The sequence below is a fragment of the Vespa mandarinia genome, chromosome 25 (genome assembly GCF_050613455.1).
Source record: "Vespa mandarinia isolate Hongniang chromosome 25, ASM5061345v1, whole genome shotgun sequence".
Classification (NCBI taxonomy): Eukaryota; Metazoa; Arthropoda; class Insecta; order Hymenoptera; family Vespidae; genus Vespa; species Vespa mandarinia.
Window position 1 is genome coordinate 2,309,321 of NC_140834.1, and position 27,884 is coordinate 2,337,204.

The window sequence follows — 27,884 nt, forward strand, 5'->3', positions numbered from 1 at the left end:
TTCAAAGTTAACAATATCCATGAGCTCAATATGTTTTTCTTTTTAGTTATTTTTGTTTTTATATTACGTATTCGTGTAACAATATAATTGATATTGACAAAAATGTTCTTTTCTCTTTATTTATATGAAAACCGAACGAATTTATGTATTTATGAAAATAGACAAGGGCTGAAGTCACTATTAGAAAAAATTTATGAAGAGCTAATATATATTGATTATTTCAACATGAAAATGTGCAAACATTTATATTAAATTTTAAATATAATTAAAATTGAGTACACTAATAAATATGAAAGAAAAAGTGACGCTAAATGTAAGTCGTAAAAAAAAATATTAATAAAAACTTTTCCAGGTCAATATATGAATTAATAGAAATCATCGTAGAAAATATAATAAATAAAAACTAATAATGGTATATAAAGAAAAAAAAATCGAAATTCATAAAAATAAAGTGTATTTTTTTTGTGTTTTTCATACAAAAAACATAATTAGTGAAAGAAAAAAATGCAAATAAAATTTATGGACATACAGAGATTAAAGGATTGCACATAAAAATTAATAATCTCAAAATAAACGAAAAGAGATCTTGTATAAAATTGAAAACTAAAACAAAAAGAAAAAGTTTCCTTTTCTACCCGAAAATAATGTACTTCCTCCCCTAAAGCGATGACCGCTAAACTAAAAAACAACGGTAAGGACTACTTACGAATAAATATTTCCGTGAAGGAAAAATATTTTCCTTAAACTAGCACCATTAATTGAGTCACAACCAATGTCGTTCCTTCGGCGTATTACGCCGAACTGAAAGCATAAAAAAAAAAAAACGAAAATTACGATCGAAAGAAAAGTTTTATAGACTGAGAACATTTTTATATTGCCGATAAACCGAAATACTTCGAACTATAACCGCACGAAGAAAGGAAATTACACTGTAGGGAGAAATGCTACTTTTCGTCTTCATATCCATGACCACCCTCTTTTAAAAAAAAAAAAAAAAAAAGAGGGAGAAGAAAAAGTAAAAGAAAAAAAATGATAAGGAAAAAAAATTTCAATGAGAGGTAAATGCAATGAAGTTATAGCAACTTTTACATGGGGGTTGTGAAACAATGGGATGTCATACGCGGTGAACCGAATTAGTGGGAGCACATTTTTTACGTATACTCCCCTGCCACGACATCAACGACCTACGGTAATCGATGAATTACGAAGTAACAGTTTAACTCGTTGATGGAAACAGTTAGAGACGAGTTCTTCCCCAATATTTTTTTCGTCAACTTGAAATTAACTATTCAACCAACCCCTATACGCGTATACCAACTTTTTAAACAAAGTTTACCAGGGAGGACGCTCGAACGTTTTGCCGTCAGTCTGTCGCAAACCTTCGAAGTGATAAAATGGAAAAAGATAGCATGGAAGTAAGATCAAGAGGATGGTTTGCTTTTCTCTTATTTTGTGTTTCCTCTATTTTTTTTTCTTTTTTTTCTATTTGCAGAACGACTTTCGTCCCGAATATAAAGTGTCGTTGATATCCTAAGTGTAGTGATGGGAAATAATTTTTCGTTGATCAAAGTGTGTCACGTTTATTTCAATTGAAAATTATTTTTGTGCAATTTTATTTGGAAGTTAATAATTTTTTCTTATATATATTTTTGTTGTCATGCAATTTCATTTATAACCATGCAGATATTATTGACTTTTCCTTATACTTCGCAGACAATTCTGTGACGTTACAGTTGATTTTTTTTTTCAAGTCTACAATCATAGCTTCATGTTGTCCGTTTTTGATGCTTGATTTTTTTCTTTTAAACTAAATAAATTTTTCTATCAATTTATGCTCGTGAATATAGTTGAAAATGTGAACCAATGTGATTTAATAATTATATTGATTTCATTCGTTGATCGATCATCGTTATAAATTTTTCATGGACAATATACCAAAAAATCTTTATCTCACATACACGGCATTTTTGAAAATGAGATAAATTGGTCTAGCAAGTAATATTTGATTGCAAAATTTGAAATATTATTTTATTTATTGTTATTATTATTAAGTGGAAAGATTCAATGATATCCTAAAGTTAACTTTCTTGTTCGGTAAAGAAAATATTAAAAAAATTTTTTGTTATTTTTTTTTTTTTTTTAACAAAGATTATTTCCATTATAAAAAAACGTAACCTCGTATTTTGAAAAGTTGAAGTTAAGCTTGAATGGACTTCAAGATCGTTTAATAAATAGAAAAGGAAATGCAATAATATGTCGTGTTTATTATCAGATAAATTTTATGTGAATTATTTTTATCAAATATGTCGTGTTAACGAAATAAAAAATTAGTAACCCTTTATTTCTGTACCTATTATAAAGTAATAAAAAATAAATTAATATAATGATAAAGTTGTGCACATATATGAATATAAATTAATATATATAATTTTCTTTTCGTAATATATAAATATTATTACTACATATTTACATGATAAAACATTAATATTTAATAATAATAAGAACATTAATCAAATATTTCAAATAAAATACATAATGAAATAGACTTAAATATAATAGATAATAGAATAAATAGACATCTATATATCTTTTTTTAAGTGACTTAATTATAATAAAAAAATTAAATTAAATATAATATTGTTAGAAATTTAAATCGATATAAACATAAATACGTTTATCTACATTAATATTCTATATATGCACATTTATCATTATATTAATTATGAATATATAAATATATATATAAATATATATATGCATATATACCTGTACGTATGATATTATAAATAACAATATGTGAATATATATGAATATAATATATATATTAACTATAATACAATACAATGTATTTAGATGCATAATTAAATAATAAATCTATAACAAATCTAACAAATTAATCAACTAAATGTTTTTAAAATAGGAATTAGGAATTTCCAACGTCCGAAAATCATTCATTTGGAGCTCAAGGTTCTTAAAATGCATGGGAATTTGGCCATTGAAGAACTACGTTCCGATATTTCTCTTCTTTTTCACATATCTTACCATTCATTGTTCTTTAGCAATCGCTCAATTATTTTGGGCTCCAAAAACTTTGGAGAATGTCGTATCGAACGTAGCAGAAAATATTGCCTCGACAATGACACTTACGAAAATTACAATCACCAGAATGAACAGAGAAGCATTACGTAAATTATTCACAGAACTCGAGGAGTATTCACTGACTGAAAAATACGAAACTGAAGAGGAAAAACTGACATTCGTGAATTATTCTAAATTACCTCCATATTTTATTATAATAATTACCTCTTCGATGACAGTGGCCGAATTATTATATTATATGAATCGAGTTACCGAAGGAATTCAAATTGGTAATATATAATATATGTCTCCTTTCTTTTTTTTTATGTGACATTATACTTTACATATTTTCTATTGTTTACATATTTTCTATATTTACATTTTTTCTATGTGACATTATACTTTACATATCTTCATTATGCTATTAAGTGTAATCCGACCATTATATTTTTTATGTATTTATTTATTTACTTACTATTGAATTAGTAAATGTACTCACACATATAAACAAATAATCGTGTACACACGCGCTACCATGCAATAATCGCTAATTCTTCTAAATATTTTTATTAAGTAAATTAATTCCGATCTGCCGACGTTAAAAAAGAATATATACGTCATTGCATGTTGTTTTATTTTCTTTTGATAATTAACGCAACAACTACCAAATAAAGCAACAATAAGTTTGTGACCTATATGGGTAAATAACGAAGCTCAATAAGCGCTAATGTTGGTAGAAACAATTTGATCTAATCATTATTTAGACTTGATCCAATAATGCTCAAAGTAAATGACCTGTGGTATTTGATAATGATGTATTGAAATCATTGTCAAATTGAGTCTGATCCATAAATGACAGTGCGAGAAACTTTTGATACATTTAGGATTACTTGGTCGACAGTAAAAAGACATCTTGATGAAATCGAAAATATATCTAATCGAGACATTTGTATTCCGTATCAATTTGTCGAATACGAACTAATATCAACGAGGAAAAATTTGCACATCTTTACTGACCAGATAACAAAGTGACACAATCCTAAGCTTAATTGTTACCACAAATGATTAATTGTTACCATAAATTGTTACTATAAATCCTATACAGCAACTTAAATTGACACCAATCAATAACTTCCTCCGGAACTAACCAGCTGTACCTACATATAATCTAGGTCGGATATTGAATATCGTGCGATTGATGGTATCCCACTGCCATAATTCATTTTGTATTACTATAACTAATTGACAATGTTATTCAATGCCCACAATTAGAATAGTTACATAATGAATTGCTGAAAAAACTGTCGGCATTAAATATCAACAATAAACGCGCAACATACTAATGAAAGAATCGGTCCATGAAAATAATGAACCAACTTAGCCAAGAAGTTTTAACATATTTACTGTATTCATTCGATATAACGTCATTGGATTACCATTTGCTTTAAATCTGTGGAATATTTCATAAAAATTGCAATGTCTCGAAATGCCAATAGCTTTCAAATTCATCTCGAATCATATTTCTCATCATGGTGTGGATATTTTTATGAAAGGTGACTTGAAAATTTTACAGAAGAAATGACAAAGTCGCAATTGATTTGAAAAGAATTAAAAAAGAAAATTGTATCCAAGTGTGTGTCTAACTTATAATTAATTAATTAAATGAAAAATTACTTAAGGGTACTCTGTAATATTACATGATTGAAATATGGTTTACCATTGTGTCGGATATTAAGTTGATATGTATAATTGGAATATTTGTATTAATGAGCTAATCGAATGTATTTGTTCTTGTATCTTTTTGTAATTATTTTTCTTAAGAAAATTACTTTGGTTTCTTTTTCTCTGTTTCTACTTTTCAGCAAGGCAAAACAATTCCATGGGTTATAAATTGCCGTATAGGACATTAGAAATCATGGATTTAAAGGACAGCAGGATTTATGCTTTGATATGCGCTTATCAACTAATACTCGTACCTGCTATCATATTAGGTTACGTAGGATTCGACTGCATGTTCGTCAATTTATCCATTCAAGTAATTGCACAATTCTCCATATTATCCTATAAAGTGAAATCAATATTAAACAATTCTAAAAATTATCATGCTGGTATGAAGAAACTTGTCTTACAACATTATCGATTGATCAGGTAAAATATAATTATATGAAAATAATAAATTATATAAAAATAATTGATATGTATGTGTGTGTTTATTTTATTTTAAATTTTGATAATAAATTTCTTCAGTTTATTTACAAACACACGAACACATATATATTATATATATGCACGTTAATGCATTTTGTAACACAATATTACAAATTATCTCATTATCTCGATTATTTATTATTTATTATTTTGTTAATAAACAATTCCTTTTATGAATGGCTCGCTTCAACAATTTAGTTCTATCATCATTTATTTGTTATTTCATTATTTTATCATTTTTTTATTTCTTATTCAATTATTTATTCATTATATTCTATTAATTAATTCAATATCTATTCATTATTTTGTATTCATTATTATTTATTATTTGATTACGTATTTATTAATTTCAATCATCTTCATGTCGTTAAATATATCAAAAAAAAAAAAAAATATTTCCATTTAAATAAAATTAATTTGATTTTTTTCTTATTTTGTTTCAATAATGGAAATACAAACAATACTAATGAACTCTATCGTAATATTTTATTTTTTATATCTACATGAAACATAATATTTCAGATTGACGGAAAGATTGGAGGATAACTTTAATTTACCGATTATGCAGCAACTGTTTGGTACCACCATTCATATCTGTCTTTCCGGTTACTACGTATTGATGGTACAAATACATCAGAATATTTTCATTTTGTTTCTTTTTAACGAAGTACATAACTTCGTAGCATAAAGAAAAAAAAATTTCTTTGCCCTTTTTTTTACTTTTCATTTATTTTTCACTAATCTACATAATTTAGTAAAATAAACTTTTTTTTACTTGATAGGACTTAGTTTAAAGATTAAATTATTAATTTATTTTCGTAAAAAATTTTTAAAGAATGGCGGAGATACGAAATTCGCATAGATACAGGAAACAATTTGTTACTTACGATAATTTCCATGAGTATTCATTAAAAAGAAAGGAAAGAATTTATTCATAAATAATTCTTAAAATATAAAAGTAAAATAAGTACTTATTCAGCCGAATTTTTTAAATTCTACGTTTATAAAAAATGGCGAACATTTTAATTTATTTTTTACTTTTTCTTGAGAAAAATCACACTTTCTTTTTGTTCCAAAAAAAGAAGCATTCCGGAAGAAAGTCAAGCTTTCAGAAAGACTTAAATGTAATGCACATAATAATGGAAATTTTTGAAGCCTCTTATTTCAATATTTTTTTAAAAAATTTCTAATATAACACATTTCAACACATTTAAAGTTCCCCATTACGAACAGCTAACATGTATTTTTGAAGATTCGCATTGAATCATCGAATTCAAAACCACGTAATAAACTTTCAATTATCGAATAAAAATTTAATTGTTATTAACATTCGTTTTTATGAAATTAGCAAGCTACTTTTGCAGTGTTTGCTGATCAAGTTCGGCCACATTTATGCAAAAATTATCTTCTGGCATTGCAAACTGATAAACAAGCAGATCAATTTCCATACCTAACGATTCTATTAATTTGAAAATGGATTACATTCCTTGATTTAAAAGACAAGGAGCGATGTTCAATGAGTTTTCTGTCATCGCGGATCCGATGATGATAGTTTGACCTGGCAAAGTCTCGATACAAAATGATTAAAACTTTCATTCGTATTTTCCATAAATCCGTAAAGTCAATGTAGCAACGAAGTATCCTTACTTTAATCTTCATTAATATCCTTTAATTTCTTCACAATATTTTTCCGTAAACCTTTTATATTCATGGTCAAAAATGTCTTATTCAATCTTTAGCATTTGCTTGGTACCAACTTCGCCATTATCCTGGATCGTGTAAACAATAATGATGTTCATTTGTAAATCTGTAATGCTGAAATATTGATCGAATTAGTTGTTTTTGCATCGAATTCTATTTTCACGACGTAACACTTGTAAATTTATTGTTAATGAATTTTACATTCTGTTTTGCACTTCCCGTCTGGTGCAATTGTTATCAATTTTTATTGTACTACTAACAAACTGTACATATACGCTTGTACAAACAAGTTTTCGGGAATAGCAATAAAATGAAAAACATTGAATACTCGAATGAAATTGTATGTAAATGATACTGTTGTTCGATTTGTGAGCATTATACGAGACAATTACGTTATAATCACTATAACTCCGCCATTTTTTATAGATACCCTTCATAATGGTCTACATTCGGAAAATGTAAAAAACAAATTGATTTCTTTTTTAATCCAATGTACGTCAACAATTTATATGATAAAACTTAATAGATTCTTTTCATTCCTTTCATTTTTAGAGTAAGGAAACGAAGGATAATTTACAATCTTTCCTGTTCTTTGTGTACATCTCTTCCGTGATATGCACTCTTTTTATTTACTGTTTCATCGGCGAATGTTTTATTCAGGAAGTAAATAAACTAACAATAATTTCTTGTACAATTGAAATATCAATTACCTAATTAATGTCATTTATATTATTCCATTAGAGTTCCAATTTTGGTAATGCCATTTATAATTACGACTGGTATAACTTACCGGTAACAGAATCGAAATTTTTTCTTATTTGTATGATACGTTCGAAGAAGCCGCAATTTTTAACATCTGGCAAATTTGCGGTCTTGTCCTTGTCCATTTTTACGGACGTAAGTACACAATGATTGATTTTTTCTATTTTCAAGTTATGTTACTTGCTTTAACAATACAATTGTTGTTTTTCGTTGTAAGTATTATTTATTTCTTTAATACTTGCAGATCCTCAAAACATCAATGGGATATTTATCGGTACTGCGAACATTTTTGTGAACAGAATTGATATAAAATGTATTACGTACTAGGAAATATCTTTTTTTTTTCTTAAGTCATATTTCCTTGTAATAAGACAAATTGTTTGTGTATACATTGTTGACTTGTATCACCCTTAATTATTAGGATCAAAGAAAATATTAATACAATTTTAGGACTGTCGATCAAATCACTTAGTTTCTTTTTTTGGCAAGAAAATTTGTATTAAAAACACCAGTTGTCTCATATTTTAAAATGTATGGCCAATTATTTTTGATTCTATTGCTTTCCATAGTTATATAGGAGAAAATAATAATAATATTAATAGGAAATACAAATTTATTAGAAAATTTCAAATATATATGTATGTATATGTATAATTCAAAATAGTATGTTACATAAGAGAATATATGTCTGTTAAAAGAAAAATTATTATAATTATTCATACGATTATCCAAACATAATTAATTAATTTTTTTAAAGTTAAAAATATGCATGAGCTCAATTTATTTTTCTTTATAGTTATTTTTTTTTTTTTTTTTTTTTTTTTTTTGATGTATTACGTATTCATGCAACAACAAAATTGGTATTGACAAAAATGTTCTTTTCTCTTTACTTACATGAAAATCGAATGAACTTTCTGATATTATGTAAATATCATCTATATTTATCGAGATATTGAAGTTTCATGCATTTATTGCAAGAAATCTGTTTAAAATTATTATAGAAATATTAATTGCATTTCAATAATCAATATATAAAATCGATTATTGGACGATACCATTCGATTAACTGATTGTAAAAATGATATGTGCTGAATTCACTATTGGCAAAATTTATAATATATTTTCTTTATTCCAACATCAAAATGTGCAAACATTTACATTACATTTTGAATATAATTAAAATTGAGTAAACTAATAAATATGAAAGAAAAAGTGAAGATAATTGTAATTCTAAAGAAAGAATATTAACAAAATCATTTCCTGCTTGATATATGAATTAATTGAAGTTTATCGTAGAAAATATAATAAATAAAAACTATTAATGGTATATAAAGAAAAGAAAAAAATCAAAATTCATAGAAATCAAATGATATATACAAGAAACATAATTAGTGTGAGTAAATAATAAAAGTAAAATTTAGGAAAATATAGAGATTAATGGGTTACAAATAAAGATTAACAATTTCAAAATAAACGAAAAGAAGTTTTGTGTAAAATTGATAATTAAAAACAAAAGAATAAGTTTCCTTTTATATCCGGAAATCATGTACTTCCTTAAGTACTGTACTCGTCACTCCCCTAACGTGAAGACCGCTAAACTAAAGGACAACGGTAAAGACTACTTACGAATAAATGTTTCCGTGAAGGAAAAATATTTTTCCCTTAAACTACCACCATTAATTCTGTCACAACCAATGTCGTTCCTTCGTCGTATTACGTCCAACTGAAAGCATAAAAAAAAAAAAAGAACGAAAATTACGATCGAACGAAAAGTATTATAGAGTGAAAACATTTTTATATTTCCGATAGACCGAAACACTTCGAACTATAGCCGCACGAGGAATGAAAATTATACTGTAGGGAGAGATGCTACTTTTCTTCTTCATATCCATGATCACCCTCTTTTAAAAAAAAAAAAAAAAAAAAAAAAGAGGGAGAAGAAAAAGTAAAAGAAAAAAGATAATAAGGACAAAAAATTTCAATGAGAGGTAAATGCAATGAAGCTATAGCAACTTTTACATGGGGAGTTGTGAAACAATGGGATGTCCTATGTGGTGAACCGAAGTGGTGAGAGCACATTTTTTATGTATACCCCTCTAACACCCTCCCAACAACCCACAGTAATCGATAAACTTAACGAAGTAACAGTTTAACTCGTTGATGGAAACAGTTAGAGACGTATTTTTTCCCAACATTTTTTTCGTCAACTTTAGATTAACTATTCAAGCAACCCCTTATACCCCTTATACCAACTTTTTAAACAAAGTTTACCAGGGAGGACGCTCGACCGTTTTGCCGTCAGTCTGTTGCAAACCTTCGAAGAGATAAAATGGAAAAGGATAGCATGGAAGTAAGATCAAGAGGATGGTTTGCTTTTCTCTTATTTTGTGTTTCCTCTATTTTTTTTTCTTTTTTTTCTAATTGCAGAACGAATTTTGTCCCGAATATAAAGTGTCGTTGATATCCTAAGTGTAGTGATGGGAAATAATTTTTCGTCGATCAAAGTGTGTCACGTTTATTTCAATTGAAAATTATTTTTGTGCAATTTTATTTGGAAGTTAATAATTTTTTCTTATATATATTTTTGTTGTCATGCAATTTCATTTATAACCGTGCAGATATTATTGACTTTTCCTTATACTTCGCAGACAATCCTGTGACGTTTCAGTTGGTTTTTTTTTTGCAAGTCTACAATCATAGCTTCATGTTGTCTGCTTTTGATGCTTGATTTTTTTCTTTTAAACTAAATAAATTTTTATATTAATTTATGCTCGTGAATATAGTTGAAAATGTGAACCAATGGGATTTAATAATTATATCGATTTCATTCGTTGAACGATCATCGTATAAAATTTTTAACGGACAATATACCGGGTGTTCGAAACAAAAAATCTTTATCTCACATACGCGGCATTTTTGAAAAAAGTTGGTCTAGCAAGTATTATTTAATTGCAAAAGTTGAAATATTATTTTACTTATTGTTATTATTATTAAGTGGAAAGATTCAATGATATCTTAAAGTTAACTTTCTTGTTCGGTAAAGAAAATATTAAAAAAATTTTTTGTTTTTTTTTTTTTTTAACAAAGATTATTTCCATTATAAAAAAACGTAAGCTCGTATTTAAAAAAGTTGAAGTTAAGCTTGAATGGACTTCAAGATCGTTTAATAAAAAGAAAAGGAAATGCAATAATATGTCGTGTTTATTATCAGATAAATTTTATGTGTATTATTTTTATCAAATATGTCGTGTTAACGAAATAAAAAATTAGTAACACTTTATTTATATACCCATTATATAATAATAAAAAATACATTAATATGATGATAAAGTTGTGCACATATATGAATATAAATTAATATATATAATATTTTTTTCGTAATATATAAATATTATTATTAAATATTTACATGAAAATATTAATTTTGAATATTGATGAAATCTGATATTTTAATATTTAATAAGAATTAAAACATTAATTGAATGATTCTAATTAAATACATAAGGATTTAAGTACATGTAATAACAAAAGAATATACAGATATATCTATTAATTTTTTTACATTATAATATTACATTATAATAAATTTACATTTATTTTTTTTATTATTTTTTTACATTATAATAAAAAAAACTTATGATGAATACGATCACGCAAAAATTATCAGAAATTAAAATAAATATAGATATAAATATGCATATATTTTGTAATAATCTGTGTATGTATGCATATCGTTGTATTAATAATGAACATATAAATATATATTTTATACATATATATGTATCATAATATATATATATATATATATATATATATATATATATATGTATATATGATATTATAAAGAACAATATATGAATGTATACGAATATACTATATATATTAACAATTATACAATGTATTTAGATGTATAATTAAATAATTAATCTATAACATATCTCACAAATTAATCAATTGAATGATTTTAAAATAGGAAATGGGAATTGCCAACGTCCGAAGATCATTCATTTGGAGCTCAAGGTTCTTAAAATGCATGGGAATTTGGCCATTGAAGAACTACGTACCGATATTTCTCTTCTTTTTCACATATCTTACCATTCATTGTTCTTTAACACTCGCTCAATTATTATGGACTCCAAAAACTTTGGAGAATGTCGTATCGAACGTAGCAGAAAATATTGCATTATCAATGACACTTACGAAAATTACAATTGCCAGAATTAACAGAGAAGCATTGCGTAAATTATTCACAGAAATTGAGGAGTTTTCATTGACTGAGAAATACGAAACTAAAGAGGAAAAGTTGACATTCGTGAATTATACTAAATTACCTCCATATTTTATTATAATAATAGCATTTTCAATGACAGTAGTCGAAGTATTGTATTATACAAGTCGACTCATCGAAGGAATTCAACTTGGTAATATATAATTTTTGTCTTCTTTTTTTTTTCTATGTGACATTATACTTTACATATATTCTATTAATTCCTTTAGTCTACTAAGAGTAATCCCACGATTATATTTATTATGTATTTATTTATTTACTTACTATTGAATTAGTAAAGGTACTCACACATATAAACAAATAATCGTGTACACACGTGCTAGCATGCAATAATCGCTAATTCTTCTAAATATTTTTAATAAGTAAATTAATTCCGATCTGCCGACGTTAAAAAAGAATATATACGTCATTGCATGTTGTTTTATTTTCTTTTGATAATTAACGCAACAACTGCCAAATAAAACAACAATAAGTTTGTGATCTTTAAGGGTAAGTAACGAAGGTCAATAAGTGCTAATGTTGGTACAAACAATTTGATCTAATCATTATTTAGACTTGATCAAATGATGCTCAAAGTAAATGATCTGTGGTATTTAATAATGACGTAATGAAATCATTGTCAAATTGAGTCTGATCCATAATTGACAAAGCGAGAAATTTTTGATACATTTAGGATTACTTGGTCGACAGTAAAAAGACATCTTGATGAAATCGAAAATATATCTAATCGAGACATTTGTATTCCGTATCAATTTGTCGAATACGAACTAATATCAACGAGGAAGAATTTGCACATCTTTACTGACCAGATAACAAAGTGACACAATCCTAAGCTTAATTGTTACCACAAATGATTAATTGTTACCATAAATTGTTACTATAAATCCTATACAGCAACTTGAATCGACACCAATCAATAACTTCCTCCGGAACTAACCAGCTGTACCTACATATAATCTAGGTCTGATATTAAATATCGTGCGATTGATGGTATCCCACTGCCATAATTCATTTTGTATTACTATAACTAATTGACAATGTTATTCAATGCCCACAATTAGAATAGTTACATAATGAATTGCTGAAAAAACTGTCGGCATTAAATATCAACAATAAACGCGCAACATACTAATGAAAGAATCGGTCCATGAAAATAATGAACCAACTTAGCCAAGAAGTTTTAACAAATTTACTGTATTCATTCGATATAACGTCATTGGATTACCATTTGCTTTAAATCTGTGGAATATTTCATAAAAATTGCAATGTCTCGAAGTGCCAATAGCTTTCAAATTCATCTCGAATCATATTTCTCATCATGGTGTGGATATTTTTATGAAAGGTGACTTGAAAATTTTACAGAAGAAATGACAAAGTCGCAACTGATTTGAAAAGAATTAAAAAAATAAATTGTATCCAAGTGTGTGTCTAACTTATAATTAATTAATTAAATGAAAAATTACTTAAGGGTACTCTGTAATATTACATGATTGAAATATGGTTTACCATTGTGTCGGATATTAAGTTGATATGTATAATTGGAATATTTGTATTAATGAGCTAATCGAATGTATTTGTTCTTGTATCTTTTTGTAATTATTTTTCTTAAGAAAATTACTTTGGTTTCTTTTTCTCTGTTTCTACTTTTCAGCAAGGCAAAACAATTCCATGAGTTATAAATTGCCTTATAGAACATTAGAAATCATGGATTTAAAGGACAGCAGGATTTATGCTTTGATGTGTGCTTATCAATTAATATTCGTACCATGTATCGTATTAGGTTACGTAGGATTCGATTGCATGTTCGTCAATTTATCCATTCAAGTAATTGCACAGTTCTCCATATTATCCTGCAAAGTGAAATCAATATTAAATAATTCTAAAAATTATCATGAGGGTATGAAGAACATTGTACTACGACATTATCGATTGATAAGGTAAAATATGATTATATAAAAATAATTGATATGTGTATGTGTGTGTGTGTGTGTAAGTATATTTATAAACAATGATAAATTATTTTATTTTGAAGTTTAATAATAAATTTCTTTAGTTTATTTACGAACAGACAAACACATATATATATCTACGCACATTATTGCATTTTGTAATATATTACAAAATTTCTCATTTTCTCGATTATTTATTAGCTGTTATTTTATTAATAAATAATTTTTTTTATAGATGGCTCGCTTCAACAATTTAGTTCTTTCATCATTCATTTAGTATTTTTTATTTGCCATTCAATTATTTATTCACTATATTTTATTCGTTAATTCAATAACTGTTCGTTATTTTGTATTTTTTATTATTTATCAACTTCAATCTTCTTCATGTCGTTAAATATATTAAAAATAAAAAAAATATTTTCTTCTAAATAAAATCATATTGAATTTTTTCTAATTTCGTTTCAATAATGGAAATACAAACAATACTAATGAACTCTATCGTAATATTTTATTTTTTACATCTACATGAAATATAATATTTCAGATTGACGGAAAGATTGGAGGATAACTTTAATTTACCGATTATGCAGCAAATATTGGGTACCACCGTTCATATCTGTATTTCCGGTTACTTCGTACTGACGGTAAAAATCCATACGAATATTTTCATTTTGTTTCATTTCAACGAAGTACATAACCTCGTAGCATAAAGAAACAAACATTTTTTGCCATCTCCATCACTTTTCATTTATTTGTTCACTAATATACATAATTTAGTAAAATAAACTTTCTTTTACTTGATAGGATTTACTTTAAAGATTAAATTAATAATTTATTTTCGTAAAAAACTTATAAAGAATGGCGGAGATACGAAGTTCGCATAGATATAGGAAACAATTTGTTATTTACCATAATTTCCATGAGTATTCATTAAAAAGAATGGAAAGAATTTATTCATAAATAATTCTTATAATATGAAAGTAAAATAAGTAGTTATTCAGCTGAATTTTTTAAATTCTACGTTTATAAAAAATGGCGAACATTTTAATTTATTTTTTACTTTGTCTTGAGAAAAATCACACTTTCTTTTTGTCCCAAAAAAAGAAGCATTCCGGAAGAAAGTCAAGCTTTCAGAAAGACTTAAATGTAATACACATAATAATGGAAATTTTTGAAGCCTCTTATTTGAATATTTTTAAAAAAAATTTCTAATATAACACATTTCAACACATTTAAAGTTCCCCATTACGAACAGCTAACATGTATTTCTGAAGATTCTCATTGAACCATCGAATTCAATACCACGTAATAAACTTTCAATTGTCGAATGAAAGTTTAATTGTTATTAATTCGTTTTTATGAAATTAGGAAACTATTTTTGCCGTGTTTGCTTATCATGTTCGGCCACATTTATGCAAAAATTATCTTCTGGCATTGCAAACTGATAAACAAGCAGATCAATTTCCATATCTAACGATTCTAATAATTTAAAGATGGATGACATTTCTTGAATTAAAAGACAAGGAGCGATGTTCAATGAATTTTCTGTCATCGCGGATCCGGTGATGATAGTTTGACCTGGCAAAGTCCCGATACAAAATGATTAAAACTTTCATTCGTATTTTCCATAAATCCGTAAAGTCAATATAGCAACGAAGTATCCTTAATTTAATCTTCATTAATATCCTTTAATTTCTTCACAATATTTTTCCGTAAACCTTTTATATTCATGGTCAAAAATGTCTTATTCAATCTTTAGCATTTGCTGAGTACCAATTGTGTCATGATTCTGTATTGTGTAAACAATAATGATGTTCATTCGTAAATTTGTAATGGTGAAATATTGATCGAATTAGTTGTTTTTGCATCGAATTCTATTTTCACGACGTAACACTTGTAAATTTATTGTTAATGAATTTTACTCTCTGTTTTGCACTTCCCGTCTGGTGCAATTGTTATCAATTTTTATTGTACTACTAACAAACTGTACATATACGCTTGTACAAACAAGTTTTCGAGAATAGCAATAAAATGAAAAACATTGAATACTCGAATGAAATTGTATGTAAATGATATTGTTGTTCGATTTGTGAGCATTATACGAGACAATTACGTTATAATCACTGTAACTCCGCCATTTTTTATAGATACCCTTCATAATGGTCTACATTCAGAAAATGTAAAAAACAAATTGATTTCTTTTTTAATCCAATGTACGTCATCAATTTATATGATAACATTTAATTCGTTTCATTTCTTTCATTTTTAGGGTAAGGAAACGAAGGATAATTTAAAATCGTTCGTGTTCCTTGTGTACATATTTGCCGTGGTATGCACTCTTTTTATTTACTGTTTCATCGGCGAATGTTTTATTCAGGAAGTAAATAAAATATCAATTATTTCTGGCACAATTGAAATATCAATTACCTGATTAATATCATTTGTTTTATTCGATTAGAGTTCTAATTATGGTAATGCCATTTATAATTACGACTGGTATAACTTACCGGTAACAGAATCGAAATTTTTTCTTATTTGTATGGCACGAACGAAGAAGCCGCAATTTTTAACATCTGGCAAATTTGCGGTCTTGTCCTTATCAATGTTCACGGACGTAAGTACACTGTGATTAATTTTTTCTATTTTCAAGTAATATTCCTTGCTGTAACAATACAATTGTTTTTTTTTTCCTTATAAATATTATTTATTTCTTTAATATTTGCAGATCATCAAAACTTCTATGGGATATTTGTCGGTATTGAGAACATTTTTGTAAACAGAACTAATGTGAAGTGGATTACGTAGTAACAAATTTTTTTTGTTTTTTCTTAATTCATCTTCCTTCGTAGAAAAACAAACGATTTGTTTTTACATCGTTAATTTGTATTAGCGTTATGAAATATATAAATACAGTTCTATTCGATAAAAATTCTTAGTTTCTTTCTTTATCAATAAAATTTGTATCAAATATAAGAGAACCGTGACAGGTAGACCAGTTGTCTCATTTTTTTAAATAAATGGTCAATTATTTTCGATTTTATTAATTTCCATACTTATATGGGAAAAAATAATAATAATGAAAAATTATATAACTATGTATTTCATACGTTACATAAGAGCATAGGGCCCATATGTGTCTGTTCAAAGAAAAATTATTATTATTATTTATATATATACGAATATCCAAAAATAATTAATCAATTTTTTCAAAGTTAACAATACGTATGAGCCCAACTTGTTTCTTTTTTTTTTTTGATTATTATTGTTTTTTAATTTATTACGTATTTATGCAAAAACAAAATTGGTGTTGACAAAAACATTCTTTTTTTTTTTTTTACTTACATGAAAACCGAACGAATTTTCTGATCAACCACAGATATTATTTAAATATCGTCTATATTTATCCTAAATACTGCAGTTGTATGCATTTATTGTCAGTTATCTGTTCAGAATTATTATAAAAATATTAATTGCCTTTGAATGTTGAATATTCAAGATTAATTATTGAACAATCTCATTCGTCAAACTTAGTTTGTAAGAATAAGTGTTGCATTCATTATCTGCAAAATTTATAAAGGGTTAAAATATTTTGATTATTTGAACATCAAAATGTGTATAAATCCATATTATGTTTTACGTAAAATTAAAATTGAGTTAACTAATAAATAAGAATCATCTAACGAAATATAATATTTCGTTAGAAAAATGAAAGAAAAAGTGAAAACAAATGTTACTCGAAAAAAAAGTATAAAAGAAAACATTTCCATGTCGATAAATGATAACGTAAAAGGTATAATAAATAATAACGATTAATGATAAATAATAATAAAATGAAAAATTTGCAAAAACAACGTCAAATCTCACGAAATCCAAAGGATGCGTAAAGAAAAAAAAAAAGTATAATCAATTTGAGAAAATAGTGAAAGTATAATTTCAGGAAATAAAGAGATTGTTTGATTGCAAATGAAAAATAATAATTTAAAACTAAAGAAAAAGAATTCTTGTATGAAACAATTGATAATTAAAAAAAAAAAAAAAACAATAAAGAAAAATTTTCATTTTTTTGCCGAGAAATCATGTATGTTCTTAAAAAACTATACTCATTATAAGCTCTAACGTTAAAATCATTAAAATAAAGGACAAAACGTTAAAGACATTTAATTTCATCGCACGATTACTTACGAATACTTGTATCCGTGAAATAGAATAAAATTTGATTGTTTTAAACCACCACCATAAATTCAGGCACATTCAATATCTTTCGTTCTACGTATAACGCAGTACTAGAAGCAAAAAGAGAACAAAGAGAGGATCGAATGAAAAGTTGTAAAGGGGTTGGAAACATTTTTATATTACCGGTAAACCGTTAAACTTTGAACTATGACCGAGCGAAGAGGGGTGTTTATATCCAAGGTTATAAGGTTTATCTCTTTCCAAGCTATGATCACCCTCTTTCTTAAAAAAAAAAGAAAAAAAAAAAGAAAAAGAAAAAAGAAGACAAAAAAAGAATAAAGACAAAAATGGCAAAAATTTCAACGAAAGATAATTCGAATGAAGTTATGAAAACTTTTATACGAGGGTTGTGAAACAAAGGGATGCAACAAAGGGTGGTAATCCGAAGCGGTAAGAGGATATTTTTTATGTATACTCGAATACTCCTCCCATCCCTATCTCCTCCCACCTCCTTCCTCCCCAACTCGCGCTCCACTCATCAACCACCCTTAATCGATGAACGTAACAAAGTAACAGTTTAAACCGTTAATGGAAAGGGGTTTTAGAGACGAGTTATTTCTCAATATTTTTTTTTTTCGTCAACTTGATATTAATTATTCACCCAACCTGTAGACGCATATAACAACTTTTCAAACGGAGTTTACCAGGGAGGACGATCGATTTTTTTGCCATCAGTTTATCGTGAACCTTCGCAAGTATAAAATGGGAAAGGGCAGCATTGAAGTAAGATAAAAAATTTGCTTTCTTTTTCTTTTTCGTTTTCTCTCTCTCTCTCTCTCTCTCTCTCTCTCTCTCTTTCTCTTTCTCTTTCTCTATTTTTTTTTCTTTTTTACCGTAGAACGAGTCTCGTGTCTAATATACGATTATCGATCACACTTATTTCAATTGGATATTATTTTTCTTGAATTTTATTGAGGAATTTATATTTATTTCTTTCATGTATATTTACATGCAATTGCGTTTTTATAACGTGCAGATATTATTATACTTTTTTATTCTTCATGTTATTGCACTTAAGTGACAATTCTTAACGATGTTTCACTTATTTCTCTTTTCTTTCTTTTTTTTTTTTTTTTTTTTTTTTTTTTTTCTGTGAACAATTATAATCTCGTTCGTTTGATTTTTGATCGTGAAAAAATATTTAATTAGACGAATAAAAATTGGAAAGAAAATAAATTTTCGTATTATTATTACCACGTGAATATAATAAAATAATGAAACAATCCTATTTAATGATGATATTGTATTCATTCGTTGTTTAATCATCGAGGAAAATTTTTTAATGACAATTTTATTGAATTTTCAAAACGACGTGTTAACAAATTTTTATCTCGAGAACATGATATTATAAAAAAAAAAAAAAAAAAAAAAAAATAAGAAAAAGAACAAAAATTATTCTAATAAGAATTATTTATTTTTAACGAGAAAAATATTATTGGATTTATTGGATTTTCAAAAGGAAATGTTAACAAATTTTTATCTCGTGAACATGATATTATAAAAAAAAAAAAAAAAAATAAGAAAAAGAACAAAAACTATTCTAATAAGAATTATTTATTTTTAACCAGAGAGAAAAATATTATTGGATTTATTGGATTTTCAAAACGAAATGTTAACAAATTTTTATCTCGTGAACATGATATTATAAAAAAAAAAAAAAAAATAAGAAAAAGAACAAAAACTATTCTAATAAGAATTATTTATTTTTAACCAGAGAGAAAAATATTATTGGATTTATTGGATTTTCAAAACGAAATGTTAACAAATTTTTACCTCGGGAATATGATATTATAAAAAAAAAAAAAATAAGAAAAAGAACAAAAATTATTCTAACAAAAATTATTTATTTTCCACGAGAGAGAGAGAGAGAGAGAGAGAGAGAGAGAGAGAGAGAGAAAGAGATATTAAAGTATTTATTGTTATCTATTTAATGGAATGTTTTGAGTTAACTTCAACGGTCAACTTCGTTTCTCTATAAAAAAAAAAACAAAAATATTTCGAACAAGAAAACTTACTTGCTTTTTTTTCTTTTGTTCCTTTTTTTTTATTGAAGTATATATATATATATATATATATATATATATATATATATATATATACTTCAATAAAAATTCAATAAAATTCAATAAAAAAAAATATATATATATACCATTATAAAAGTATTATCATATATTCGGAAAAAAAAAGTTGACCTTGGAATATACGTATTGAAATATATATTACATTAATCGTAATAAAATGCATTGAGAATCTTAATGTAACAAGATTAATTGAAAATTTATTTAGATCATATTAATCAATTAGATTTTTATTTTTCATTATAGGAAATAGGAATGAGCAACATCTTGAAATCATTCAATTGGAACACAAAGCTCTTAAAATGTGTAGGAATTTGGCCATTGGAGAACAACGATCTAATTTTTTTCTTCTTCTTCATATATCTTTCAATTCATTGTTCTTTAACATTCGCACATTTGATTTACGCTCCAAAAACCATCGACATTGTTGTATGTAACATAGCGGAGAATATTATGCTAACGATGACGTTAACGAAGATAACAATCGTTAGAATCAATAAAGAATCATTGGGTAAATTGTTGATGGAAATAAAGGAGTTTACACTCTCTGAGAAATACAATAGTAAAGAGCAAAAAGTGATATTACTGAAGTATACTAAATTACCGCCACGTTTTATACTAACAGCGGTTATTTCAATGACAATATCTGCTTCATTGTATTATGTGAATGGAGTTAATATTGGAGTACAAATTGGTAATTCCAAAAATTCTTTTCTTTTTTTTTTTTTTTTTCTTTTTTCTCCCTCTTTTTTTATACGTCCTCCATTATCACAATTTTCATATTAATTCCTTCATGGAGCATCGACCATCGTAATTTGTCAAATATTCCTATGTTTTCTTTAATTTATTCATTGAATCATTAGACGTATCTATGTACACAAACACAGAACACAAGCAACAATCGTAATAATACAAAATTTTTACGATATATACGGATACGTTTCTAATGTCAATAAGTGCGTTAGTGTTGGTTTAGAAAATTTCATCGATTATCATTTTAATTTGATTCGATGATATGCAAAATGAACGATCAGCAGAATTTCATAACGATGTTTTAAAACCACAGCTTAAATCGAATCCAAGATTGGCAGTCCCAGAAACAGCTGATACATTTGAGATTATTTGATAGACAGTACAAAGAAAACTTCATGAAATCGAAAAGATATACCTAGTCGAGGTATTTGTATTTCGTATCAATTGTCGAATACGAATTAACATTAGCAAGAAAGAATTTGCACATCGTTATTTACCAGGCAACGAAGTGATCCAATTTTAAGCTTAATCGTTACCGTAGATGAGAAATGGGATCTTATACGGCAACTTGAAACGATACCAATCAAAAACTTTCTCTGGGACCAATCAGCTGTATCCACATCTAAATCAGATTTGATATTGAACAAGGTGCTATCGTGCGTTTGATGGTACCGCAACGACATAATTCATTTTGAGTTGTCATAATCAATTGCCGTTGATGTTTATTATCCACAATTAGAACGATTACATAACAAGTTGTTGATAAAATGGTTGACATTGGTCAACGATAAACGTTTCATACCGCAACATACTAATGGTGGAATCCGTGCAGCAAAAAAACAACTCAAGAAAATAATAAATCAACATTGCTAGAAAGTTTTACCGAATTCACCATATTCATTACGATATCACATCATCGAATTATTATTTTATCATCTATGGAATATTTCATTGAAAATAAAATGTCTCGAAGTATCAGTGAATCCATATCTTTCATCGCAGGGCGCACATTTTCATGAGAATGAAATTAAATATTTACAAAAGAAATGGCAAATACGTTATTGTTTAGAAAACATTGAGTGGTTCGGAAAGTAATTTCATTTTTTCCCAACAGAGAAATTAATTGTATTTTTTTGCACCCAACTTCACACTTAAGCCTCATAATCATTATATGTTTTGAGAGCTAATATAGCAAGACTTGTGTGTGAAAAATTCCAATTGATTTTACGCAGTAGTTTTTGGTTGGTGCCCTTTTAAATATAGAGAGCAATAAGCAGTATTTTCGTCATAGTTTACTTTTTTACTATAGAAAAGATAAAAATGCTGTTCAAGCCAGAAAGAAATTAATCGATGTATATGGAGAAGATGTGTTGACAGTATGCTAGTGCCAGAACTGATTTGCAAAATTTCGATCCGGCAATTTTGATGTCGAAGATGCACCACGTTCTGGAAGGCCGATTGAAGCTGATAAAGACACGATAAAGGCATTAGTTGATGCAATCCGACGAATAACAACACGTGAAATCGGTGAGAGTTTAAATTTGTCAAATTCAACTGTTTATGACCACTTGAAAGGCCTTTAATCTCGAAGCTCGATATATGGATTCCCCATGTTCTCACGGAGAAAAATTTGTGTCGTCGCGTTGACGTCTGTGATTCGCTTCTCAAACGTCACGAAAATGATCCATTTTTGAAGCGCATCATTACTAGGGACGAAAAATGGGTTGTATATAACAATGTCAAACGCAAGAGATCATGAAGCAAAAAAGATGAACCGGCTCAAAGCATTTCCAAAGCCAATATCCTTCAGAAAAAAGGTGATGCTGTCTGTTTGGCGGGATTTTAAAGGAATCGTTTTTTTTTGAGATTTTACCAGAGAATACAACAATTAATTCGGAAGTCTACTGTCATCAGCTGAACAAACTGAATGATGCACTTCAACAGAAAAGGCCAGAATTAATCAACAGAAAAGGTGTAGTGTTCCTCCAAAATAATGCGAGACCTCATACAAGTTTGGTCACTAGCCAAAAGCTTTTACAGCTTGAATGGGATACAATGCCACACTCACCATATTCTCCAGATCTGGCATCTTCGGATAATTATTTGTTCCGGTCACTGCAAAATTTTTTAGACGGTAAAACCTTCACTTCAAATGAGGAGGTTAAAAACCACCTGGATCAGTTTTTTGCTAGCAAAGACTAAAAATTTGATGAGCGTGGTATCATGCTACTATCAGAAAGATGGCAAAAGGTATTGGACCAGAATGGCCAATATATAATTTAATAAAATATTTGTTCATTATACGAAAATTGTCTTTCATTTTCACAAAAAAAAAAAAAAACGAAATGACTTTCCGAATAACCCAATAATGGAAAAAAAAGAAAAAAAAAAAAAAGAAAAAAAAAAGAAAAAGAAAAATTGTATGCGCGTGTCTAATTTTAAATTAATCGATTACTTATAAGTTACCTCGTAATATTATACGAGTAATATGCTTTAACATTGTATCGAACATTAACTCGATATGAATATTTTGGTATATTCGTTTTAATCGACGAATCGATTGTCTTGTTTTCGCATTGTTTCAGAAATTTTTTTCTTAAAAAAAGAAAAAAAATTATTTTTTTTTTCCTTCCTCGTCTTTTTTATTTTTTTCAGCGAAACAAAACAATTCCATGGGTTATCAGTTGCCGTACAAAACATTACAAATTATCGATTTACGGGACAGCAGGATTTACGCTTTGATTTGTGCTTATCAAACAATGGTCGTACCTTCTATAGTTTTTGGTTACGTAGGAATCGATTGCATATTCGTCAATTTGTCCGTTCTAGTAATCGCACAATTCGCCATATTGTCCGATAAAGTGAATGAAGCATTAAATAATTCTGAAAATTGTCATGATAGTATTAAGAAACTTGTATTACGACATTATCATTTGATAAGGTAATGTATCCATATCATTATATAAAATCAGTTAATATTTATATAAACAATGGTATATTATTTTCTTTATAAATTTATTTATTAATTTTTTTTTTTTATTATAATTCTTTTTTTGTTATATATATGATTTATATCTCATTATTAATAAATGATTTTTCGAAAATTACTTGTTATTTTATTTGAATTATTTAATGTTATTAATTCAATTATATATTTATTTTCTCTTATATCATTTAATCGTTTTTTAATTATTTCTTATTTGTCATTTCATTATTTATTTATTATATAATTATATATTTATTAATTGTAACTTTTTATATATCATAAAAGTATATTGAAAATAAATACAGATTAAACTTCACTGTTGATAACCTACAAATTTCTTTCTTTCTTTTCTTCTTTTTTTTTTTTTATTTTGAATTTTCTTAATTGAAAAACAAACAAATATAACGGACTCTATCGTGTAATATTACATGTCTAATATTTACATGAAATATTTCAGATTTGCGGAAAAATTGGAGGATAACTTTAATATCGTGATCATGCAACAATTGTTGGGTACCGTCATCCATCTTTGTATTTCCGGTTATCATCTACTGATGGTACGCAAACATGCGAATAATTATTCTTTTCTTTTTTATTTTAAGGACTTACATAACATTTCTATAATTTTTTTTCTCTCCTTTTTAACAAATCTATTGTACAATTATTTATAAGATCAAAATTCGTTTCTGATGGAACAAATTGAAAAGATACAATTGCAAAGTTTTCTCAATTTAAAGCAATGAAAAATGGCGGATGAATAGGCATTGACATAAACGAATGAAAAAAATTCGTCAATAATTCTCAGGTCTATCGATTAAAATAAAAATAAAAAAATAATTTACTCTGAAAATATAAAAATAAAACGAGTTTTACTTCAGGCGAAATTTGGAAATTATATTTTTATACAAAATGACGGACGCTTACAGTTTTCATTTTTTTTTTTTTTTATTGCTTTTGAAAAGAATTGCTCTTCGGTCTTTTTATAAAAGAAGAAGAAGAAAAAAGAAATGCTTTGGAAAGAAAATCGTGCCGACAGGAAATTGTAAATTTAATACAGATAATGATCGAAAAAAAATTCAAATCTCTTTTAATTTTCAAATCTCTTTAGATTAATTCAAAAGAAATTATTGATACGAATTTCGAAATTTACCAATTACGAAAAAAAAAAAAATAACAGATCTGAAGTTTCCTATTACATTTACAAACAAATAACAATTATTTTTATATAGTCGCAATGAATCATCGATTCCAGGACGATGTAATGAACTTTCAATCGTCGAAAAAAATTTTAATTGGTATTAATGTTCGTGTTTTTGAAATAAGCAAGCCTTTTTTCCTCGCAGCTTTTTGCGAGTTAAGGTCAACCATAGTTTTGCAAGATTCATCTTCTTATGTGGCATACTGATGCAAATCAATTTCCATATTCAACAGTTGCATTATTTCGAATCGGATCTGCAATCGGATCATTTAATTCGTATTTTTCGTAATTCTACAAAGTCGACGTAGCTACAAAATATTCTTACTTTGTTCCTCTTTGATTTGAATTTCTTCAAAATGTTTTTCGATAAAAACTTTATATTCATGATTAAAATTGTCTCATTCAATCTTTGCATTTTCTTTGTTATCAACTGTTACCATGATCCTGAATCGCGTAAACATAAATGATGTATAAAATGCTCATTTGTTAAACTGAATGATTTGAATGATGAAATGTTGAATGATGATTGTGAATGATGAAATATTTATCGAATGAGTTTGTCATTATATCTATTTCTACTTTATCGATTGATCCCTTGTGAATTTATTATAATTCAGTTGTTATACTACGCGTTAGATTCTTCGTACATTGCAATCGTTATCAATTCTTTTCATCAGTAATAACAAACCTTTTATAATTCCGCCATTTTTTATGGATATCTTTCATAATTATTTGCATTCAGAAATTTTTTTGTTTCCAAAAAATTAAATCATTTTGTTTCCAAAAAATTAAATCATTTTGTTTCCAAAAAATCTCATGTACAATCTTAATTAATATGGTAACATCTAATCGATGTTGTTCTCTTTTTTTTTTTTTTTTTTTTTTTTTTTTACTTTTAGAGTAAAGAATCGAAAGATAGTTTAACATTGATCCTGTTCATTTTGTACGGCTTTTGCGTGATGGGCACACTTTTTATTTACTGTTTCATCGGTGAATGTCTTATTCAGGAAGTAAATAAAATGATTTATCTTAATAATATCTTGATTGAATTATCAATTGTCATATTAATGTCATTCGTTTCATTCAATTAGAGTATCAATTTTGGTAATGCCATTTACAATTACGACTGGTATAACTTATCGTCGGTGGACTCGAAATTTTTTCTTATTTGTATGATACGAACCAAGAAGCCGCTATATTTAACTTCTGGCAAATTTGTCATCTTGTCCTTGAGCATTTTCACAGATGTAAGTACACTTAGAATGAGTTTCTTTTTTTATTTTTACAGTATATTATTGGCTACAACAATTTATTATTATTATTATTATTATAATTATTATTATTATTATTTATTTATTTATTTATTTATTTATTTGATAATATTTTCAGATTGTCAAATCTTCGATGGGATACTTATCGGTACTGCGTACATTTTTGTGAAATGGACAAAAGTGAGATGTAGTAACAATTCGTTTTTTTTTTTTTCTTTTTCACGATTTCCTTCGTACGAATACAAACATTTTGTCTATACATTATTGATTTGTACTGTCGTTATAAAATGTTTACATACTATTTTAAAACGATTTCTCTTTTTAAAAGATATTGGCCTTTATCTCCGATCTCGTTGATTTCAACATATACATTATCATAAGCTAAAAATTATAATGATCCAAAAAAAAATTCATTAGAAAAATTAAAATAAATATATATACTCGTATATGTATAGATAAAATCGAAAAGTTTGTTAAGCAAAAAAGTAGGGCCAATATCTTATCAGAAAAGAATTATTGTTTCTATTAAGGATACCCAAAGTCAATTATTGCGAAATTAAACAGATATATAAGTCCAATTCATTTTCTTTTTCTTTTTTTTTTTTTTTTTTTTTTTTTTTTTTTTAATATTTGATATTACATTATAAAATTATACATACTTAACCATCGTTATCAAATGCCATTTTTTCTGTAAATTTTCAATTTCTCTCTATAATGAAAGATATGATTCAAGATAAACCTGAAAGTTACTTTTATTTGCAGAGATCTTATTTTCAATTAAATATTCCATAGATGATAAAATAAATGATAATTCGATGGTGTGATATCGTAATGAATATGGTGAATTCGGTAAAACTTTCTAGCAATGTTGGTTTATTATTTTCTTGAGTTGTTTTTTTGCTGCACGGATTCCACCATTAGTATGTTGCGGTATGAAACGTTTATCGTTGACCAATGTCAACCATTTTATCAACAACTTGTTATGTAATCGTTCTAATTGTGAATAATAAACATCAACGGCAATTGATTATGACAACTCAAAATGAATTATGTCGTTGCGGTACCATCAAACGCACGATAGCACCTTGTTCAATATCAAATCTGATTTAGATGTGGATACAGCTGATTGGTCCCAGAGAAAGTTTTTGATTGGTATCGTTTCAAGTTGCCGTATAAGACCCCATTTCTCATCTACGGTAACGATTAAGCTTAAAATTGGATCACATCGTTGTCTGGTAAATAACGATGTGCAAATTCTTTCTTGCTAATGTTAATTCGTATTCGACAATTGATACGAAATACAAATACCTCGACTAGGTATATCTTTTCAATTGTATGAAGTTGTCTTTGTACTATCTATCAAATAATCTCAAATGTAT

The 27,884-nt window shown here is 26.9% G+C and overlaps 3 protein-coding genes and 1 long non-coding RNA gene across 10 annotated transcripts in view; 3 read left to right on the forward strand and 1 right to left on the reverse strand.

The window, feature by feature from the left end:
- LOC146872210 (uncharacterized) overlaps positions 1–9,814 on the reverse strand; it is a 36,876-nt gene extending 27,062 nt beyond the window's left edge. For 3 of the 7 annotated variants that reach the window (XR_014983606.1, XR_014983602.1, XR_014983608.1), the window contains exons 1-5: positions 9,376–9,610; positions 7,778–8,026; positions 6,737–7,101; positions 5,055–5,139; positions 707–801 (exon numbers count right to left, since the gene is read on the reverse strand). This is a non-coding gene — a long non-coding RNA (uncharacterized LOC146872210). Of the gene's footprint in view, positions 1–706; positions 802–5,054; positions 5,140–6,736; positions 7,102–7,777; positions 8,027–9,375; positions 9,611–9,768 lie in introns of those variants that run through there. The other 4 variants (XR_014983603.1, XR_014983604.1, XR_014983607.1 and 1 more) reach the window with 4 other exon arrangements.
- On the forward strand, positions 1,386–8,306 carry LOC118450629 (odorant receptor 13a-like). Its single transcript, XM_085664205.1, has 7 exons — positions 1,386–1,415; positions 2,921–3,368; positions 4,941–5,226; positions 5,809–5,908; positions 7,540–7,650; positions 7,729–7,884; positions 7,994–8,306. Exons 1-7 carry the CDS (start codon positions 1,395–1,397, stop codon positions 8,042–8,044), a joined length of 1,173 nt encoding a protein of 390 aa, XP_085520331.1. The 5' UTR covers positions 1,386–1,394; the 3' UTR covers positions 8,045–8,306.
- A 212-nt stretch (positions 9,815–10,026) lies between the features above and the next one.
- On the forward strand, positions 10,027–16,902 carry LOC118450628 (odorant receptor 13a-like). The gene is made up of 7 exons (XM_035886496.2): positions 10,027–10,099; positions 11,723–12,170; positions 13,689–13,974; positions 14,531–14,630; positions 16,256–16,366; positions 16,445–16,600; positions 16,712–16,902. Exons 1-7 carry the CDS (start codon positions 10,079–10,081, stop codon positions 16,760–16,762), a joined length of 1,173 nt encoding a protein of 390 aa, XP_035742389.2. The 5' UTR covers positions 10,027–10,078; the 3' UTR covers positions 16,763–16,902.
- A 1,980-nt stretch (positions 16,903–18,882) lies between these two features.
- On the forward strand, positions 18,883–26,736 carry LOC118450626 (odorant receptor 13a-like). Its single transcript, XM_085664169.1, has 7 exons — positions 18,883–18,942; positions 20,544–20,991; positions 23,706–23,991; positions 24,494–24,593; positions 26,134–26,244; positions 26,326–26,481; positions 26,624–26,736. The coding sequence occupies exons 1-7, from the start codon at positions 18,922–18,924 to the stop codon at positions 26,672–26,674; spliced, it is 1,173 nt and encodes a 390-aa protein (XP_085520295.1). The 5' UTR covers positions 18,883–18,921; the 3' UTR covers positions 26,675–26,736.
- Positions 26,737–27,884: the final 1,148 nt, after the last annotated feature.

What these genes read in the sequence shown, in the direction of transcription:
- LOC118450628 (XM_035886496.2), top strand. Translation starts at nt 10,079, where the DNA reads ATGGAAAAGGATAGCATGGAA. An exon ending in CCGGTTACTTCGTACTGACG is followed by an intron (nt 14,631 to 16,255) that starts GTAAAAATCCAT and finishes TTTCATTTTTAG; the next exon opens with GGTAAGGAAACGAAGGATAA. An exon ending in GCGAATGTTTTATTCAGGAA is followed by an intron (nt 16,367 to 16,444) that starts GTAAATAAAATA and finishes TTATTCGATTAG; the next exon opens with AGTTCTAATTATGGTAATGC.
- LOC118450626 (XM_085664169.1), top strand. Translation starts at nt 18,922, where the DNA reads ATGGGAAAGGGCAGCATTGAA. An exon ending in CGACATTATCATTTGATAAG is followed by an intron (nt 23,992 to 24,493) that starts GTAATGTATCCA and finishes GAAATATTTCAG; the next exon opens with ATTTGCGGAAAAATTGGAGG. An exon ending in CCGGTTATCATCTACTGATG is followed by an intron (nt 24,594 to 26,133) that starts GTACGCAAACAT and finishes TTTTACTTTTAG; the next exon opens with AGTAAAGAATCGAAAGATAG.
- LOC118450629 (XM_085664205.1), top strand. Translation starts at nt 1,395, where the DNA reads ATGGAAAAAGATAGCATGGAA. An exon ending in CAACATTATCGATTGATCAG is followed by an intron (nt 5,227 to 5,808) that starts GTAAAATATAAT and finishes ATAATATTTCAG; the next exon opens with ATTGACGGAAAGATTGGAGG. An exon ending in GCGAATGTTTTATTCAGGAA is followed by an intron (nt 7,651 to 7,728) that starts GTAAATAAACTA and finishes TTATTCCATTAG; the next exon opens with AGTTCCAATTTTGGTAATGC.